The sequence below is a fragment of the Miscanthus floridulus genome, chromosome 19, assembly GCF_019320115.1.
Source record: "Miscanthus floridulus cultivar M001 chromosome 19, ASM1932011v1, whole genome shotgun sequence".
In the NCBI taxonomy this organism is placed as follows: domain Eukaryota; kingdom Viridiplantae; phylum Streptophyta; class Magnoliopsida; order Poales; family Poaceae; genus Miscanthus; species Miscanthus floridulus.
Genome location: NC_089598.1, coordinates 44,808,680 through 44,827,218, shown reverse-complemented (window position 1 = coordinate 44,827,218; position 18,539 = coordinate 44,808,680). Strand labels below are relative to the sequence as shown.

At 45.4% G+C, this 18,539-nt stretch overlaps 2 protein-coding genes across 2 annotated transcripts in view; both read right to left on the bottom strand.

Annotated features, from left to right (window-relative positions):
- The window catches only part of LOC136529031 (uncharacterized), a 36,793-nt gene extending 22,668 nt beyond the window's left edge, over nucleotides 1–14,125 (bottom strand). Inside the window, exons 1-7 of the mRNA XM_066522061.1 lie at nucleotides 13,579–14,125; nucleotides 13,271–13,356; nucleotides 12,431–12,510; nucleotides 11,765–11,820; nucleotides 10,942–10,990; nucleotides 1,896–2,045; nucleotides 1,648–1,743 (exon numbers count right to left, since the gene is read on the bottom strand). Of these exons, the coding sequence (XP_066378158.1) occupies nucleotides 1,648–1,743; nucleotides 1,896–2,045; nucleotides 10,942–10,990; nucleotides 11,765–11,820; nucleotides 12,431–12,510; nucleotides 13,271–13,356; nucleotides 13,579–14,015 (954 nt within the window). The 5' untranslated portion in view covers nucleotides 14,016–14,125. The remainder of the gene's footprint in view (nucleotides 1–1,647; nucleotides 1,744–1,895; nucleotides 2,046–10,941; nucleotides 10,991–11,764; nucleotides 11,821–12,430; nucleotides 12,511–13,270; nucleotides 13,357–13,578) is intronic.
- LOC136528593 (uncharacterized) lies at nucleotides 3,818–7,330 on the bottom strand. Its single transcript, XM_066521556.1, has 2 exons — nucleotides 6,166–7,330; nucleotides 3,818–5,175 (listed from the first exon to the last, which is right to left on the bottom strand). Exons 1-2 carry the CDS (start codon nucleotides 7,328–7,330, stop codon nucleotides 3,953–3,955), a joined length of 2,388 nt encoding a protein of 795 aa, XP_066377653.1. The 3' UTR covers nucleotides 3,818–3,952.
- Nucleotides 14,126–18,539: the final 4,414 nt, after the last annotated feature.

Sequence of the window (18,539 nt, the reverse complement as noted above, 5' to 3'; positions counted from 1 at the left end):
GCGGTCGGCGTTCTTCACCAGGCGAGCATTGCGCTCGTCGACGGTTTCACCGTCCTTGGTGACGCTGTCGTGGCTGATATGGAAGATCTCGCCCCCGAACCCTGGCGGGAAGGGGGGGCAACTGGAAACGGTCTCGGTGGAACCCTCGGAGTATGACCCGGGGCTCTCTTCCAAGATGTCGTGGATGGAGTCGTCTAGAATCTGGCGAACAGCCACCATGTTCACCACGGGCGCAGGTTGATCGGCCTTAGGCAGATCAATCATGTAGAGGTCGTCAATGTGGTCGCACTCGGCGTGGTCGATGAAAAGGTGGTGGACAGCATCTTGATACGCGGATCCTGCACCCACCAGCCCAAAAGGATAGGACTTCGGCATGTTCTCCGTCGAGGCTTCATAATCGACCAAGCGCAGGCCGGTGGCAGGAAGTGGTCGATGTCGCACCGTGCGCCCTTCTAGAGTAGTCGTGATCACCATATTGGAATCTTGCCACCCCGGACGAGGCGGCCGAGCAGATTGCTCGGTCGTAGCGGCATGGCGACCTCGGAGTGCAGGAACTTGGTCGCTCACCGTAGATCGATCTAAGACCGACTCCATGAGAGAGGCATTCGGCTAAGACGTTGGTGACCCGATCGACAGATGCGATTAGATCATCCTAGTCGATGGATCTCCTAGCCTAGCGACGAGGCGCCAGGATCTTAGATGTTGTAGACGTTGGCACGATCGGCGCAGGGTGATTCTACACCGCCTACACGATCTCCCCGTCGCCGTTGGCGCCGATGACCCAGATCATAGATCCAATCGTGAATGACTGGTCTGCCTCGAGAAGGACCATGGAGCTGGGGAAGCGGACCATCTGGCTCGCCATGGAATCAGCACGCACACCCCCTACCTGGCGCGCCACTGTCGACGAAATATGGTCGGAAGTCTACCGAGGGGTATGCCCACGGTAGTAGATTAATCGGTGGGTATCTGGGGTTATACCCCCACAGACCCTGTAGAGGACTATCGACACCGGCTTGAGTACGTTTCAGTAGCCAAAGCAAATTAGGGAAAATAATTGAGGGCGCAAGGAAAGAGGAGCCCATGAGCAATCAATGTTGCTAGTAATGGTTTGTGAAACTGGCCAGAGGTGAACAATTTGTGGCTAGCAGCACTTGTTTGCGTATAGGAGAACAAAGAGAGAAAAGGGAAAAGGGAGATGGTGTGCTTGTGCTAGTCATGAGAATGGCTTAGGGTCACAGTGGTGGGCTGTATGGGCCAGCACATAGCAGCCAATTTAACTTTTCTTTCTCTTTTTTCCACTTTCTTTTTACTTTGTGATCAATCTTAACTTGTGCATGGCCTGTTACATCTCACCTATCATGAACCCAATTTAGTTGGGATCAGTTGATCCCAACAAACCCTTTGACCTTCATTTTTAGATACCTGCGACCTGCAATCCACATCACTCGTCGACCCAGGTTTCTGGCGACTATGTTTGAAAGAGTATCAACTGAAAATTAAAGTGGAAAAGGCTGTGTATGAGTCCTAGTATTTATTGGCACATTCGCATGAAACAATATTAGATTTTTCCCCCCAGTAGATTACGGGATAAATGAGAACTTGCAATCATACACAAGAATATGAAATTTCAGTACAAGTGCTTACCTTCTCCATTCGTTTTACTATCTTGCTACGAGTTTTCTCTTGTCTATCAGTAAGCTGACCTTTGTAGGTTTGCCAAGTAATTTCATCTGTATCATCCTAAGATCCAAGAACATGATCAGTAAAAACACAAAGGAATATATGAAGCTGAATTAGGAAAGTGGTGTGCAGCTTAAACTTGAGAATAGCTCCATCAAAAGCTCTCATCTGAAACTAAAAACACAACCAGCTGTGGTAAACAAACATCTAACCTCTGCAGACTCTTCTATTGCATCTTCTGCCATACCCCATGAGATTCCCTCTGCCAAAGCTGCTTGAGTTTTTGCACGTAAAATGGAAGCTTCACGATCAAGCATATCTTGCTGAATTCTAGCATCCCGGAGCTTCTGCAAGTCTTTTTCCTGACATACAAAAGAAGCAAATGAATATAGGAAACTGAAACAATAGGATAGGTTGCAGGTGCTTACAGAATTTGAAAATGTTCCTCATGACAAAATGGATTGGTCTCACACAATTAAGAGACATCAAGTCTAACAGTTACAGCGAACATACAACACAATTACAGAAGGATAACTAAACTATCTAGGATTCCATATAAAACAGCCCATACATTTTTTGACAAATATCTTAGTTTACCACTGAAATAAATTGTTTCTATAAGACACATTTCAGAACCCTTTGTAGCCCAAACCATGGTTCTTAAGGTGTGGCCTAGTCATCCAGGCGTGTGCAGGTCCTGTGTGTCCCCTTCGCCTTAGCAGTCTGTGTATGGCGTTGCCTGGGCGTCCTGAAGGATGGAGGCGGCCGCCATAGGGGTGTGCTCATGGGAAATAGAGGGAACAGACGCAAGTGGGATGGGCAGGCGGGGAATATAAGGGGGAAGTGCAAAAGGGGCAGACGGGCAAGAAAACGATAGGGAAACCGGGTGATGGGGCAGGAAATCGAGGGTTCCAAGCGGCTATATCAGTTAATTGGGGCACAATAGAGAGGGGAACAGAGAAAGAAAAGGGAAAGAGGTCGGCGCCGAAGAAACAGGAGCAGATCCCCTGCAAGGCGGTGACCCACGCATCTCCGCTTGTCTGCAACCACGTTCATGTGCGTTTCCGCTGGTCCGCGATCCATGCGGCCCCGCCTTTCCGCTGATCCGCCTCTCCCGCGTGCCTCCGCTGTTGCACGACCTGTGCCTCTCCACCGGTCTCCGCACTTCTGTGACTCTGCTTCTCCCCTCCTATCTACAGTCAGCGCCTGCTCAATCTTCATCACCCCAGTGTCCAGGTCTTCCCTTTCCTGCTGCTCTGTTGCCTGTGCTTCCTCTGCTCTAGTGCTTGTTTGTGTTTGGCTTGGCTTGGCTCTGCTTAAATCTTACAGCTTGACTGGTTGTGCTTGGCACTTCTCTGCTGTGCAGCCAAAAAGGCAACAACATAATGGAGAGTCCAGCTGCATATGATCCCAAGAATGATCCAAAACGAAGGCCCCTGAACTCGAATGATCCAGGATGGGATTATGGATATTGGGCAGACCTTAAGGAGCAAGATAAGGTGACATGTAAGCTTTGCGACAAAAGGATTCTAAGAGGAATTAAGAGGTTTAACAAACATCTAGCTGGTGGCTATGGAGATGTGACTTCATGTCCACAGGCTGGCACTGAACTAAGGAAAAAGATGGGAGAATACTTGGATGCTGCTAACAATGCTGATGAGTTTGATGATGATGATGATGATGGATATCGACATTAGAGCCAAGAGTTGGGTGTTGATTGTTGAAAGCTTCTGGACCTTGAATACTGATTTTTCTTGTTCACTACTCATTATCTTATTCTGTAATGTGGAGTGTGAAATTGTGAACTACTATTGATCATGTCAACTAGTACACTCTAAGTTTGTTTTAGGATGTGTCTATGGCGTCGCCTCGCCACGTGCCTAGGCATTGTGAAGGGGGGGGGGGGGGGGGGGGGGGGGGGGGGCGTGAATCATCATGCATCACCTTAACACCTTACAAACCATGGCCCAAACACTGCTCAAAAGAACCTAAAAAACAGTGTCGAAATCCAAAGGCAAACAAATCATATAGCACGTTTTTCCTGATTTACTATTGAATAAACCAATACAATATCAGAAGTATTACCAAATCAAAAGAGGAACATAATGTATTTAATCTTGTTTGCTTTTTTTTTTGAAAGAACAACAGCAGGGGAAGCCCCCACTGTTAGTAATTTATTAAACCAAAAAGAACCAACTGTACAAAAGAGACAGAACAAAAAACAGCAGCAAAAGAAGGAGACAGGTAGCCTGAGGCAGGCTGGACCAAACTATGTACACAAATCTATCCAAGAAAGGAAGGGAGAGCGCTTGTTTTCAGAGATCCTGTGAGCTTGTAGGCGAGCTTCATCAATGAAACCTGTTTTCCAAGCAAGGAAGGATGGTTGGCCTCTACTAAAAATGAAGTTGTTTCTTTGCTTCCAAATTTGCCAAGCACTGATGATAAATACTTCCATGAAAAAAGGGTTTGAGAACCCCTCTTTCGCATGCAACAGCATATGGAAGAAATCCATCGCAAGGTTCCACTGAACACCAAGGTGCTGCCAACAAGTCTGACTAAAAGGGCATGTGAAGAAGAGATGGAGAGCTGTTTCTTCGACATTGTGATTGCACAAGGCACAATTATAGTTGTTTCCTTCAAGCTTGTGCTTCTTCCTCTTGAGAATATTTCTGGTATTGAGTCTGTCCATCAGCAACAACCAGGTGAACACCCTAAGCTTGTTGCAACATTTGGACTGCCAAATCCATAGGAATGGAGCAGGAGGGGACACATGCTTGTATGGGAAATTGTAAAACTTAGAAGAAGAGTATGAGCTATTTCCCCACATGTAATGCCAAGAGTCCTTTGAATCTTCGTGTACTTGAATGTTTTGTATGAGTTCCTGGAGCCCTAAGTATTCCTGATAAGCTTGTTCAGATAGAGGTAGGTGGAATTGAGAATCCAGCGTGTTACTTGTAAGAAATTTTGCAACTGACATTTTTTTGTTTTTTGCATATGAATATAATCTGGGAAATTTATCCTGGAGCAAGTTGTTGTTCCAGACATCAGACCAAAAAAGAACAGTGGAGCCATTTCCAACTGTACATCTTGAAATACCTCTAAATAAGTCACAAAGCTTCAGTATGTCTCTCCACCAAAAGGAGCCTTTATCAGTTGAAGCATGTGGTATTTGCCCATTTGAGTAGTAAGAGCTCCAAACAAGTTTAACCCAAGGAACATCTCTCTGATTATAGAATTTATCAAGATGTTTGAGAAGCAGGGCTGAGTTTTGACTTTTAAGGTTGATAATTCCAAGACCTCCTTTCTTCTTTGGCTTACAACACTTTTTCCATGCTACTAAAGGTTTCATTTTAGCATTAGTGTCAGAACCTCTCCACAAGCAGTGCCTTCTTGCCCTATCGATGTATTCCAAGACTGCAGCTGGAACTTGTAGTGAGCACATAGCATACATGGGGAGGGATGACAGTACAGAGTTTACTAATTGAAGCCTCCCTGCATGTGTAAGAAAATTAGATGTGGCTGTGAGCCTTCTTTCTGTTCTATCCATGAGTGGTGCATAGTGCTCAACTCTTGGCTTTGTGGTACCCATTGGCAGCCCCAAATAGGTAAAAGGAAGGGACTGAATTTTACAGCCAAAAACACCTGCAAGCATTTGGGCCTTTTCATTCGTCATGTTTAGGGGGACAAGGCAGGACTTTCCATAATTGACTCTTAGCCCGGTGGACTGGGAGAAAGACTCAAGTAACCCTTTCAAAGTGAATAGTTCTCTCTGTGAAGCCTTCATGATCAAAATTGTATCATCTGCATACTGGATTATTGGGTAGTCAGCTCCCTCATGAGAAGGTATGGGCAGTTCAAACAAACCTTGATTATGTGCTTTATTAACTACACATTGCAGTAGGTCGGCAGCCATGACAAAAAGCAGTGGAGAAAGAGGGTCTCCTTGCCTTACTCCACGCTTGCACTAGAATTGTTTGCCAGGTACCCCATTAAGGAGAATAGAAGAGGAACCTGAGCCTAGGACCCTTTGTGTCCAATGTCTCCATTTGTCATCAAATCCCAAGTGTTTCATCATCTCCAAAATGGTGTTATGCTCCACGGTATTGAATGCCTTGGTGAAGTCCAATTTTAGAACAACAATCTCTTTTCTTGAATGTTGGCACTGATAAATATACTCGTACGTCCAGGCCAAGCAATCTTGAATTGTTCTAGATTTAATAAATCCATACTGGTTTGTATGTATCAGAGAGAGGATAACTGATTGCACCTTATCTGCCATCAATTTAGTGATTATTTTTAGCACACAATTCAGCAAAGAAATTGGCCTGAAATCATTTACTCCTGTGGGGTTGTTGACCTTGGGGACTAGTGTAATGAAGGAGTTGTTTATGGCCTGAAGGTCCAGATCACCATTAAAAAAATCAAAGCATAGAGTATAAAAGTCTTCTTTTATTATATGCCAGCAACTTTTGATGAAAAAACCATTGAATCCATCAGGTCCAGGGGATTTGTCAGCAGTCATTTGCTTAACTACGTTGTCAATGTCTTGTGTTGTGAGTGGTGTAGATATGTGATCCATGTTATTGTTTTCCTGCACTAGCTGGTCCAGATTGTATTGCATGGTGGGTTTTGATGTGCTGCCCATTCTGCCCTTATACTCCTCAAGAAGGATGGCAGCCTTTACATGATGGTCGAAAACATCCCTTCCGTCCTCTGCTACTAAGCTTGTGATGGTGTTCAACCTGTACCTTTCTGTAGCAGCCGCATGAAAGAAACTTGTGCTTTCATCCCCAAATTTAGTCCATCTAATGGTGTACCTCTTTTTCCAGTATTCCTTTCTATATTTCAAGAGTCTGAGTATGTGCTGCTTTAGGATGATCCTGAAGTTGTGTTCCTGGATGCACAGGGGCCTTTGTTCTTCCAAGGTGTCCAAGATTTCTAGAATGAAGTTGCAGTCTTTAATTGTGCCATTAAGATTGGATAGGCTCTTACTCCATTTTTTTAGAGCTGCTCGCAGAAGCTTAAATTTGGCAGAAATCCTGGTAGCACTATTAGTTGCTCTAACATTGATGTTCCATGTTGATTGAACCAGCTCTAAGAAGCCAGGGTGCTCAACCCAGAAGTTTTCAAATCTGAAAACTTCTGATTTTGGTATTGAGGTACCAATCTGAATTTTGCATGGTGTGTGGTCAGAAGTTGGCCTTGCCATTGGTAGCATTAAAGTGTTGGGATAAGTGGATATCCAGTTCGAGGAGGTGAAAACCCAGTCAATTTGTTCTAGAAGAGGCACACTTTGCATGTTGCTCCAAGTATAATTTCTTCCCTTTAATGGTATTTCCAAAAGACCCAAATTGCTGATTACTTCATTGAAAACCATGATGTCTTGCATGTTGCCCCCATCCCTGTTTCTGTAAGATAGGCTTCTGTAAAAGTTGAAATCACCAACAATCATCCAATTTTCCGTCTCGTCGATTTGCAGATTATTCAACCAATCAACAAAATCATCTCTGGCTTGGCCTTGGCATGGTCCATATACTGTAGTGAGGAGCCAAATTTGAGCATTGTGGACAGAGCTGAATCTAACCGTGACTGCAAACTTCTTGTTATGAATTACTTCTCCTGTGAAGATAAAACTGTTCCAGCCCATGAGGATGCCCCCTGAGGCTCCTTCTGAGGGAGAGTATTCAAATTTGTTGAACCGTTTAGGCGCTAGCTTTTTGATAAAGCTATGATCGAAATTGTCTCTTTTCGTTTCTTGGATACAATAAACTGAACATGCACTTTCCTCTATTTTTGCTTTGATCGCATTGCATTTGTCATCTGAATTCAGTCCACGTATGTTCCAGTTCAAAATGTTCCAGTTTCTACTCTGATGGCTGCCTTGGTTGTTATAATCCATGGAAATTGAAGTGGCGTGACCGAAGGTACCCCAACCCTAGGCAGGCTACCATAGTATCATGACAGAACCATAATAAAGCAAGAAAACCACCATTCAAAGAGTAGCCACAACACCAAAAAAGGGAGGCGTTATCAGGATAACCATATTGAACCCAGCTAAAATAAGCCAAATCTGAATCTGCATAAGAGCTGACACCAATCCAACACGAGTAAGTCTGTGGACTACCAGGATAATGACAAAGAAGATTGCAAGTCCAACGACCAGAAGTATTGCACCAACTAAACAACAAACACGTCCAAAATAGGTTCAGGACAGACTTTTTATAGCAGCTTAACACAGGACATTCCCTGTCGAAATAGAAGTCTTTGGGGGCACTATCCATTGATAACTAGTGGCATGTTCTCTTGGCTACTCCTCTCTTCATTGGTTTCAAGCTCTATTCTTGATGCAGTTAGTAGCTCTGCCGTCACCTCCGTAGGATCGATTCGGCACTTCTGGATTGCCACCTTCTGAATTTCAACAACAGGAATTTCAGGGTAAGCAGAACCCATTTCAGCACATTTCTTTAAGTCAGATAAGCCAGGAAAGTCGACGCCAGGGCATGTATGAGGAAGTAAAATCTTATTCATGAGAGAAGATTGTGAAGCAACTCTCTTGCCCTTAGTCTTGCTTCTGGTGGTGGGGCCCTTTGAGGAGGATGCTTGTTCGGGTTTGTGGCCATCAAGAGCAGTGTTCAGTCGACTGCTTCTTCTGAGGTTCTTGACTGAAACAGGAGTGTTGCACCTTCCTTTCTTAGTTTTCTTGCCAGTGTTTTCCTGTACATCAAGATGGTCATCAATTATCGTGTAATCGTCCGCTGGTTCAGAGAAAATAGGAGTTCTTTTCAATTGCACTTGATCCTTTTCCTTCTCAGTCCTTCCTTTGAGCTTCTTTCTGTGGTACACTTTTGTGATTGGAGGAGTTCTGGTGAAGGATGCTATGATCTGCCGCCTATCTTTCCTCATATCAGGGGTGTTATTGTTGATAGGTCCTACTCCAAAAGTGTTGGCCTGACCAAGAATGGACATAGTGATATCAAGCGAGGTAATGCCCAGAGCAGCTAAGTCAATGTGTATGATGGAGCCAGGAATAGTCAAGCTGCCCAGGAGCCTTGAACCTTGGGTGTTAATCTTATTGCTCATCATCTGCCTAAAACCTTCAAGCAGCAAATTGGTGATGTCCTCTCTCTGAACCCTGGTAGACACAACAGCTAGGGAAGCACACACCATTTGTAAGTTGTTGCCCTGAGAACTAATTTTGTGGTGGCCAATTTCAGGAATGACGTTCTGTTCCTCAACAGGCTGATCTCCAACAATGATTTCACCGCTTTGTCCTTCCCCCGTATGGAAGTGTTGAGAGTCAGCAGTCACCGACGGCAGACCTGCAAATTCACCTTCGGGAATAGGATTGAAAGGAGGTGAAGGATGCAGTTGAGAGATGCAACGCGTGAGGGAGCCTTGGACTGTATTGAGTACTAAAGGGTCATTAGGAGCATTGGGGTTAATCGCCCACTCAATCTCCTTGTTAGCAGCGAGGGATTTTTTCTTTGGCGCCCATTTATGCCGAAGGTCCAGACGCCGTTTAACACAATACTTGGCTCGATGGCCATAATTATAGCAATACAGGCATCTAAAGGCACTCGTACAGTCTTTGATGAAGTGATCAGCACCCAAACATCTGAAGCAGACGCGATGAAGACGATTGAGAGTGGAGCTGAGAAGGTCACCTCGATTAGGAGGTAGCTCAATTAATTCCTGGGATGGCTTCTTGCTGGCTTGGGGATAAGACCCATCATTAATCATTTCAGCCGGCTGAAAGTTGGCAGCCTGCTCAATGTTGCCGGCCTGATAAATGCTAGCAGCTTGATTAGGAACACTTTGAACAATATGAACATCAAGCTCACCATTGACATTGTGAACACCAAGAACACCTGAAGACGCCTGAGAGATTTTGAGGGATGGCTTGTGCTCAGGATCCCTTCCAAGACCAGAGGCAGCTGTGGAGAAAACCGAATCACTGCTAGAAGTAGTGATAGGACAGAAGAACTTGCCAATCTTGATGACCGGGCCAATCTCAGTAGGACGATATTTACGAACTGGGGAATCTTGAACGAGCTTACTGTAGAAAGAAACAGTCTTAGAAATCAATTTGCGCTTATTTTTTGGACTAAGCACCGTTGTCCAACTAGCTTTCTCTTCTTTTTCCCAACGCTTCTTCTCAAGTTCCCAATTATCACCTCCGTCTCGCCACAAGTGGAAATAGGCATCAAAATGAGCAGTCGTGATTCTTCTGAGAGATCGAATTAGCAGACCAACATGCTTGGAGGCGACGGAGAAACGGAAGTGGCGATCACTTTGGTAAGTGACATGAAAACCAGCGGGAGCGCCTCCCAGACAGCAGTGCAAAGCCAAAGCAACTGAATCTTCAATGAGACGAAAAAGAAACCTTCTGAAGACCACGAGCAGGAAGAAAGAGCCATCCGGTGAGGAAGAAGGATGATGCACCGAGGAAGAAAACTTGTGCACGACCTCAGCTTCGAAGCGCTTACCCAGGGAGAAGTCCCACTCTCTGACCAGCTCTGTAAGAGCAGGGTCCTGCTCTAGTTCGATGAGAGCGCCTGGAGGTTGCCGAGCCATCAGATGCGACCTAGCCGGAGAGGTGCCTCCCGGCCCCATCGCTGTGAAGAACGTCGTGTGCTGTACGTTTGCGACTCGTTGTAGAAGTAACAGCTTGCTGGGACTTGAGAAAGGGCCGTATAGGCGGATGCTCGCGGAGGAGGTGGCCGGAGGCGATGCGGCGCAGTTGCGGAGCTGTAGGTGCGGCTGTCGCCGTTGCACGGGTGCGGAAGGGCGAAGGCCCGCGAGGAAGACGGCCGCAAGCTGGGTGGCGGTGCTGTGGGGCGGCGCCGCGGCTACCGAGGCGGCCGTGCGCCCCGCGCCGGCCGGCGGAGGGCCCCCGCGAGGGAGTTGGCCGGAAGCGGGGGTTGGGCATTCAATCCCCGCCCTGCTTTTTTATCCATATTGTTTGCTTTTTTCATCTGAGCTCACTCTCATTATACTAATATAACTAATACCTTTGTGTCATTTTTACTGTTTTATTTATTTATTTATTTACTATTGTGTAGGGTTTTGTATCTAGCCTACACCAACTTGCTTGGCAATAAAGGACTTTGTTGTTGATGCAACATCATGAAGTAGAAATAGAGAGCAACAGGCTTACTTGTTGCATTGTCAATTCACTTTTGACAGCAAGAAAGTAAATATTCAGAAATGAGAAAAATTAAGAGTGGTAGATGAGCTGATTGAGCTTCAAAATCTTACTGGAGGCATTAGCTCAGATGGTCCTTGAAAAATGTACAGCCGTGATGATCTAGTTAATACATAAGAGCTAAGTGAGTCCCAGTAAGTGAAAAAAAAAAGGACACCAGATCAATAGAGAAATGTAAACAGGTTCCCAAAAGGTACAACCTTATAATAATCGAAGGAAAGCAAATTTAACTTAGTACAAGAACTAACAGGGACATGACACGAAATTACAGATAAAAAGTGGCATTTTTATTTACCAACATTATATCCTTCTGCAACCTTTCTGACTTTCTATTTATATTTGAAGGACAATTGTCAAGTATATAATCCAGTCCTAGTTTTACAGAATCTAATATGCATACTGAGTAAACCATAACCACAGTAGATATTTTTCTTGCATACGCAAGAGAACTGCACTATCATTGAATCAAGAACTCAAGAAGAACATAAAATATACAACGCACCCAAAACTCACACCACCACACAACATTGAACCCTAGTAAAACAAAAAGAAATGGTGAAGCCATGAAGCTTTAGCCACACGAATATAAACACTGTTTTAACATTAATATATCAAACTACCAATGCCTGTTGTGTGTATTAGTTTGACCAGAGAATATGCTTAACTCTGGAATAAGAATGGTATGCAACCAAGTTGTTTATATGCAGACATAGGAAGCCCTAGAGAGAAAGCATTGGGAATAAATGAACACCACAGTGCAGCAATTTATGAAGGAACTTCTGTTTATAAAATAGAAGATAAACAGAAAAGCGAAAGAAAGTTCTCTAGAATAGAATACAAGGAGTGGGCAAATAATTAGTTAACAAGCTTACTTACTGCCCAAATCGAATTACATCTCCAACATGAATCTCTGTGTACAGCTTCTTCTTGATCTGTTAGTTCAGTTCATATCATCAAAAAGTATAATAAGCAATAAACAGGGAAGTCCAATAATTTGAAAGGATATATAGAAACACAGGCCAGCCAGCATGTTTGGAACTCAGGAATTTCACATAAATCAATTCAATTTCGCAGGAACAGGAATTTTTTTTCCCGTGTTCCAAACAGGCCCTAAAAGGTTAACTTTAAGAGATTACAGCATTAGCATTGCAGATACTATTCAACAACCCAGTGTATTCTCCTTATGTGACTCTAAAGAAGTAAAGAGTACGAGAGAAAATGAACATGTGACAAATTAATCTGTTGTTACCTTTTTCCGAAAAGAAATGGGATGAATGGGCATAAAACAGAGCATAGGATACAAACTGTTTAATTTTTTTTGTAAGGTCATAAACATGGCAAATTTACAGTGTAAATTGGCAGTGCAACACCACAAATAAATATAGTACAGCAACATATGAGTGCAAGTATACTACCAACACAAATCAACACTGCTTTCTGATTCAAAATCAATGTGAAATGACAGAATGCATTAATGTAGTTTCATTATGTAAAGTATAAAGATATTAAAACCATAGAAGATTTATTCAGAATACATATTACCAGACTTTTATTGATAAAGGATCCATGTGTGCTTCCTAGATCATAAAGGAAAACCTTCCCATCATTTCTAAACTGCAAAACTAATAAAATGACATAAAAGCAATTCATGAGTGGGCTGCTTAGGCACTAAAAAGAAATCCATTGTGACGAAGTCCATAAATTTGTAGACATCAAAATAAGAGGAATATTGCCCACAAAGAGAGCATTTCAAGTAACAAATTTTTATATAAGGGAAATATACTAGAAGTGCTTGTTTAAGGTAGAAATCAAATGTGCAACAGTGTTAACCCAGTCTACCAAGTTTGCTTTTACATTTCTTTCTAAAATATAGGGATAGTAACATCCATATGTTAAAGCTTCTTAAGTAAATGCTAGCTCCTCAAGAAAAAACATGGCCTTGTTCATAACATGTTAGTATCATAACAAATAAAACTTAATTTGCTACTTCACCTTACGTTGTCAGTGTCCGCCATCACTAGTTGAGATTTAACCAATAGCATGTGCAGGCCAGCTACTGGGACGAGGCGGCGGCTAGGAGTCATGGGAAGGAAGCTGCTGGCCTGCATTGTGTGAGAGGGAGGGAGGGAGAGATAGATAGAGAGAGAGAGAGGTATGAAGGAGAAGAAGATCAGGGCAAGTGGCAGACAGATGGAGGAAGAAGATGTCTGCTGGCTTGTAGGCTTCGATGGATGGGTTCACAGAGTTAGCTGCTAACGACAGGATGCCGTTTTCATGTAATGGTTCATTTTGAAAACACCATTCTATCAGTGCCATAACCAATTCTTCCTTTCGCAAACTATGGCTAAGTCAAGACTGATAAAGAGAATGGCTAAAATGTACCAGCATGGAATCGAGAAACGGTTGGATGCTCCAATACAAAATCACACAGATCAATTCGACCGAACATGTAAGCTCCTTTCTTGGACCTGCAACATATGTGTAATACGGGTCATTCCACCAACCCTAGTCTTGGTAATACCAGCAAACAACATAACCTTCATCTCAGCAGCAATAGTGTAAGCAACCTTAACGCTCGTTTGGGTACTGAGGGCTACTCATTTCACACAATTAAACAACAACTAAATCACGAAATAAAAGATCACTAAATTAACAGAGAACTGATGACAAGATGGGAATTGCAGACTCACACGTCAAGCTGATCAACGATCGTCCCGTCCTTGAGCACCTCAAGGAAGAAGGGGTGACTCGGTGCGGTGCTCCACTCGGGAATGGAGTACGGCGCGCGCGCCCTCTGCTGCCTCTGCCGCTCCACTGGCAACGCGGCCGCTTCCTCCATCACGGTGTTGCCGGAGGAGGGCCCGCTGGTGTTGGGCGCCTCCTTCGCTGACGAGTCGCTCACGCTGGGGCTCGGGGAAGCGCTTCCCTCAGCCCCCGCCGCCTCCGTCTCCGCCTTCAGCTGCGGTGCCGGCGGGCCGGGTTTTGGGGGCGGTGGCGGCGGCATCGAGGAGGATGTGCTAGGGTCAGCGCGACCGTTCACCTCCGCTGAGGACAAGTCGGGCTCGGACGCCGCCTCCGGCCGCGCCGTCGGCGGCGAGGGCGGAGGCGGTGGCATGGAAGGGTTCATGGCTGCGGCAGTAGCGGAGGGAGGACGGCAGATGGGCACACGGCGGCGACTCGGCGAGGTGGGAGACGAGTTGCGGGGTCGAGTCGAGCAAGCAATCTTCGCCGTTGGTTTTCAGTGCTGCGATAAGAACTCAAATTAGAAATCACCTACATGCTACAGGTTCGATTTCGATAGATCTAGGGCCGTTCAAATTTTCTGGTCTAAAATTTTGTCGGTTAAAGTTCAGAACAAATGCTTTAGATTATTTTAGTTCAATTATTATATGGTTTAAAATATTCTTTTTGGTTGGCCAAATTTTAGTTTAGACTTTCGGTCCTCAGGAGCTCAAGTGATTTAAAGTTTAATGGCTAAATTTTAAACCACAGGAATAAAGGTGACTTTAGAGTAAGCTTGATTTTGAGACAAGGATTGTCTTATCTTGCTAGTGAGGGCCAGCCTTACCTTGTCGACTGCACCTAGCCAAATTGGTTCTCCTGATAGCAAGGTGCTCCCTCGGTCCTTAAAAAAATATTATTTTCACTTTTCAAGAAATCAAATATTTTTAAACTTTGATCAAATATATATAAGAGAAAAATACTATTTATGGTGCATACTAAGTATTATTAGATTAATTATTATTTCTATAAACCTAGTCAAACTTAAGAACGTATGACCAGCACAAAACCCTATGCGATATTAATTTTGGGACGGAGGGAGTATTTTCTTACTTGCACAAGTCCCAAGACAAGCTAGTCTCTCGACCAGACAGTTTCTCTTTCTATTTCCTAGCTAAGCAAGGTGAGGTGAGGAAAAGTTAAATAGCCTCCACGTGCGTCAGCTAGCGGCAATGCCTTTGAAACCCTCAAGAGGGCACGCGAAATTACTTATTTATCCTTACAGCCTTTCTTTTTGCTCAAACTCGTCTCCCCTTGTCGAACGCTCCCTCCACTCCACCCATGCAGTCGTTCCCTCTCCCCTATTATCTTTCCTACGTGTTGTATCCTTCCCGTTTCATCAACAAAAGAGTTTTCCCCATTGGATGACAAATTGGATTAGGTATAGTTTGGATCTTATTCTCCCATTCTACGTGAATCGACTTGTGTTGCTAGGGTTTTGATGAGACTTGTGCCCGCCCCGTGTTCTTGATTTCGTGTCTTCGTCTTGTGGGAGAGATCATGATTAGTTGAAAATTGGATCTAGTGTATTTGTGTTAGTTTTAAGATGAAGTTACTACCCTCCTTGGTAATTTCACATATGCACTATGACTAATGACTAGATGCATGTGTTTCTAGTTTTTTGGAGTTGGATGTGTCCTAACTCCAAGATGATTATGTGTTTATGATGTCGTCAAGATCAATCTTGTCAAAGCATTTAGAATTCATGTTAGCATTGCTAAGTACACAATCAATGTCGAATATGGAATGCTTGAAATGGATGATCGGGACCATGATGTTTGGATTGATCTAACTAGTCACTGTTCTCTCTTTAAAATTGTTGATGAAATGGCTAGCAAGATAATTTGGGGTAGGGTCCATCAACTAATTGTATGGGGTGTTGACAAAGAAAGTGGGTAAGAACTAAAGGTGGCTACTAATGAGAAGTTTCAAAAAAATAGTAGAGGCTAGGTGGGATGAGAAGTAAATGGATGTTAGCATTTAAGTGACTGAGAAAGACAGATTGTCCATAGGCTTGAATATAGATTAAAGTTCATGCCAAAATGAGTCAAGATGACATTAATAACGCAATGAACTCCCTACTTTTGAGTGATAGTATCCTATAGCTCAAGAACACACTCCACTCACATAATCACATGAGAGATTACATTTGGGGTGAGATTAGGAGTGATATAGTGCATTGCTTTGTGAGTTAGCATCTATGGGGGTATTAACCCCTATACCCTTACGGCTAGGCTTGGGCCGGCCCGGATCAGTGGGTCCGGTCCACCAAAAGACGACGCGCGACCCGGCCAACCTGATGGGAGTCCCGCGCAAGGAGTCAAGGCAGATTTGGCGATCAAGCAAGATCCTGGTCGGTTAGAATAGGAATCCTTATCCGGCCACATATGGCAGTTGTAACTGGCTAGGATTAGTTTCCAGATCTATAACCCTGCCCCCGGACTATATAAGGCGGGCAGGGGACCCCTCTAAAAATCATCTCTCATTGACATACAGCAATACAATCAGACGTAGGACGTAGGTATTACGCCTTCTTGGCGGCCGAACCTAGATAAAACCTCGTGTCTGTCTTGCGTCACCATCTTGTTTGAGGCTTACGCATCTGTCTGCCGATAATCTACTACCTTGGGCATACCCCTAGGTAGACTGCCGACCATATTTCGTCGACAGTGGCGCGTCAGGTAGGGGGTGTGCGTACTGCTCTCCAAGCAAATAAGATGGTCATCATCTCCGGCTCCATGGCTACGCCGAACGGCCTCACGTTCACCGTTGGCCAGATCACCTGGACCACCGGCTCCGACGACTTCATCGCCATGACCCCGGAGGAGGCGTGGATTCAGTCTGCACCGACCACTACTTCACCTGCATCGGCTATGGCTCCGACCACGATGGATACGGCTCCAACCACGATGGATCTGGCTCCGACCACGGTACATCTGGCTTCGACCACGCCTGCACCATCTTCAGCCATGCCGACAACTCGTCATCCGCTTCCCCGCTACAAAGGGAAGCAGATCGACGATACCGACCTGCTCGACTTCATCGATCGAGTCGGCACCAAACTCGCTGAAACCCTAGCTCTGGTAAGTACGATTCAAAGTTAACCTAATGAGCAGGTAACCGCTCCCCACAACAGATCTACCCGACCTGCTCGGACCAGTCGTCCTGCACGACTTGGTACAGATCTCGTGGTCATATCTACTCCTGAAGGGCGCTCTGCTCGTCACCGGCCAGCCTTCGCGACGGGTCTCTAGCTCTCCGAGTACGAAGCCTCGATGGAGAACCACCAGGTCTAGCCCTACGGCCTACGAAACGCTGCCTCCAGCTACGCGTATAACCTACAACGCCGCTTGGATCTGTGTTTTATGCACCGACCTCGGCCGAAGCCACGCAACTTTGTCAACATGATCCAGATTGAAGATTATCAAGAAGGATCTATCCACACAGTCTAAGAGGGCGACTCTAGCTCCTCGTCTAGCATCGCATCTAATGCATCTGTCCACACCGAGCTTCAGCATCATGAAGATGAAGACGTCAAATACGATCTGGATATCCCAGACCACGCCCCGGGGTTCTCACAATTCCCGTCTTTCCCGCCAAGATGAGGGGATTTGATCCATGTTGTCAGCAATGACGAACCGCCAGCAGTTGGCGAAACAGAACAAGAAAGGACTGCACGTGAAGCACGCAATATTGACCGGTTTAATCGCCGACAAATCAAAGCCGAAGCAGACCAGGAGGCACGATGCATAAGGGTCCAGCCATGTGACCTCAACGATGCTTTCGATAGGGTGGGGGACAAACAGGTCTTCAGGACTCCAAGCGCCAACGTAGCCATCGCTATGGCGATAATGCAACGGCTACCCAACACCCCAGAAACCCAAGCGGTTCGCGATGAAATACAAGCCTATCTGACGGCTGCTATGGCCCAGACCGCAGAGATTGTAAACCAAGCCCGGGCTCCATCCATCTCAGTCGAGTCAAGCCACAGCCTCCAGCACCCAAGTCGCTCACAGCCACTCAACCAATGTGGCTCGCGCAACAATGACCCATCAGACAACCGGCAAGGTGGAAACGGTGGCCATGATGGTGGCTAGGATGACAACACCCGTCGGGACGACAACCGCCGCGACATCCGGGACAATAACCGCCAAGACAACCGTGACAATCACCGCGATAACCACGGTCGCAGGGCTAATCTAGATGGCAATCGAGATCACCGCAATGGCAATAACGATCTCCGCCATTACCTCGGTGGACGTGATCTGTGCGCTCGCATCAACCAAAGAGCCAACGATCGAGCATCCCACGAAAGTTATCATCGTATGGAATATGACACTGCCCACAACCTGCCGGGTTTGAAGCAGTTTACTCCACACCTTCACCAAGTCATATGGCCCAAGAATTTCAAGCTCGAGAAACTTTAGAAGTACGACGGCAAGGAAAACCCTGAATTATGGGTCATGCTCTACGAAACTACGTGTAGATCAGCCATGGCTGACAAGCACATCATGTCTAACTATTTCCCAGTCGCTGTTGGCCACGCAGGTCACCAATGGCTGGTCAGCTTGCCGGCGAACTACTTTGACTCTTGGCAGGAGCTCAAGCAAGCCTTCATCGACAACTTCATTGCTACTGTGAACAACCAGGCAACAAATACGATCTACAACGGATTCGAGATAAAAAAGATGAGCCACTGCACGAGTACGTCCGGCATTTCTCGGAGATGCGCATCAAGGTCCCATCAATCTCCGACAACGAGGCAATCGAGGCTTTCATCACTGGCCTCCACTTCCACGATGCCCTAAGGGACAAGCTCCTCCGCAAGAGACCTGAATCGGTCATAGTGCCCCTAGCCACCGCTAAGAAA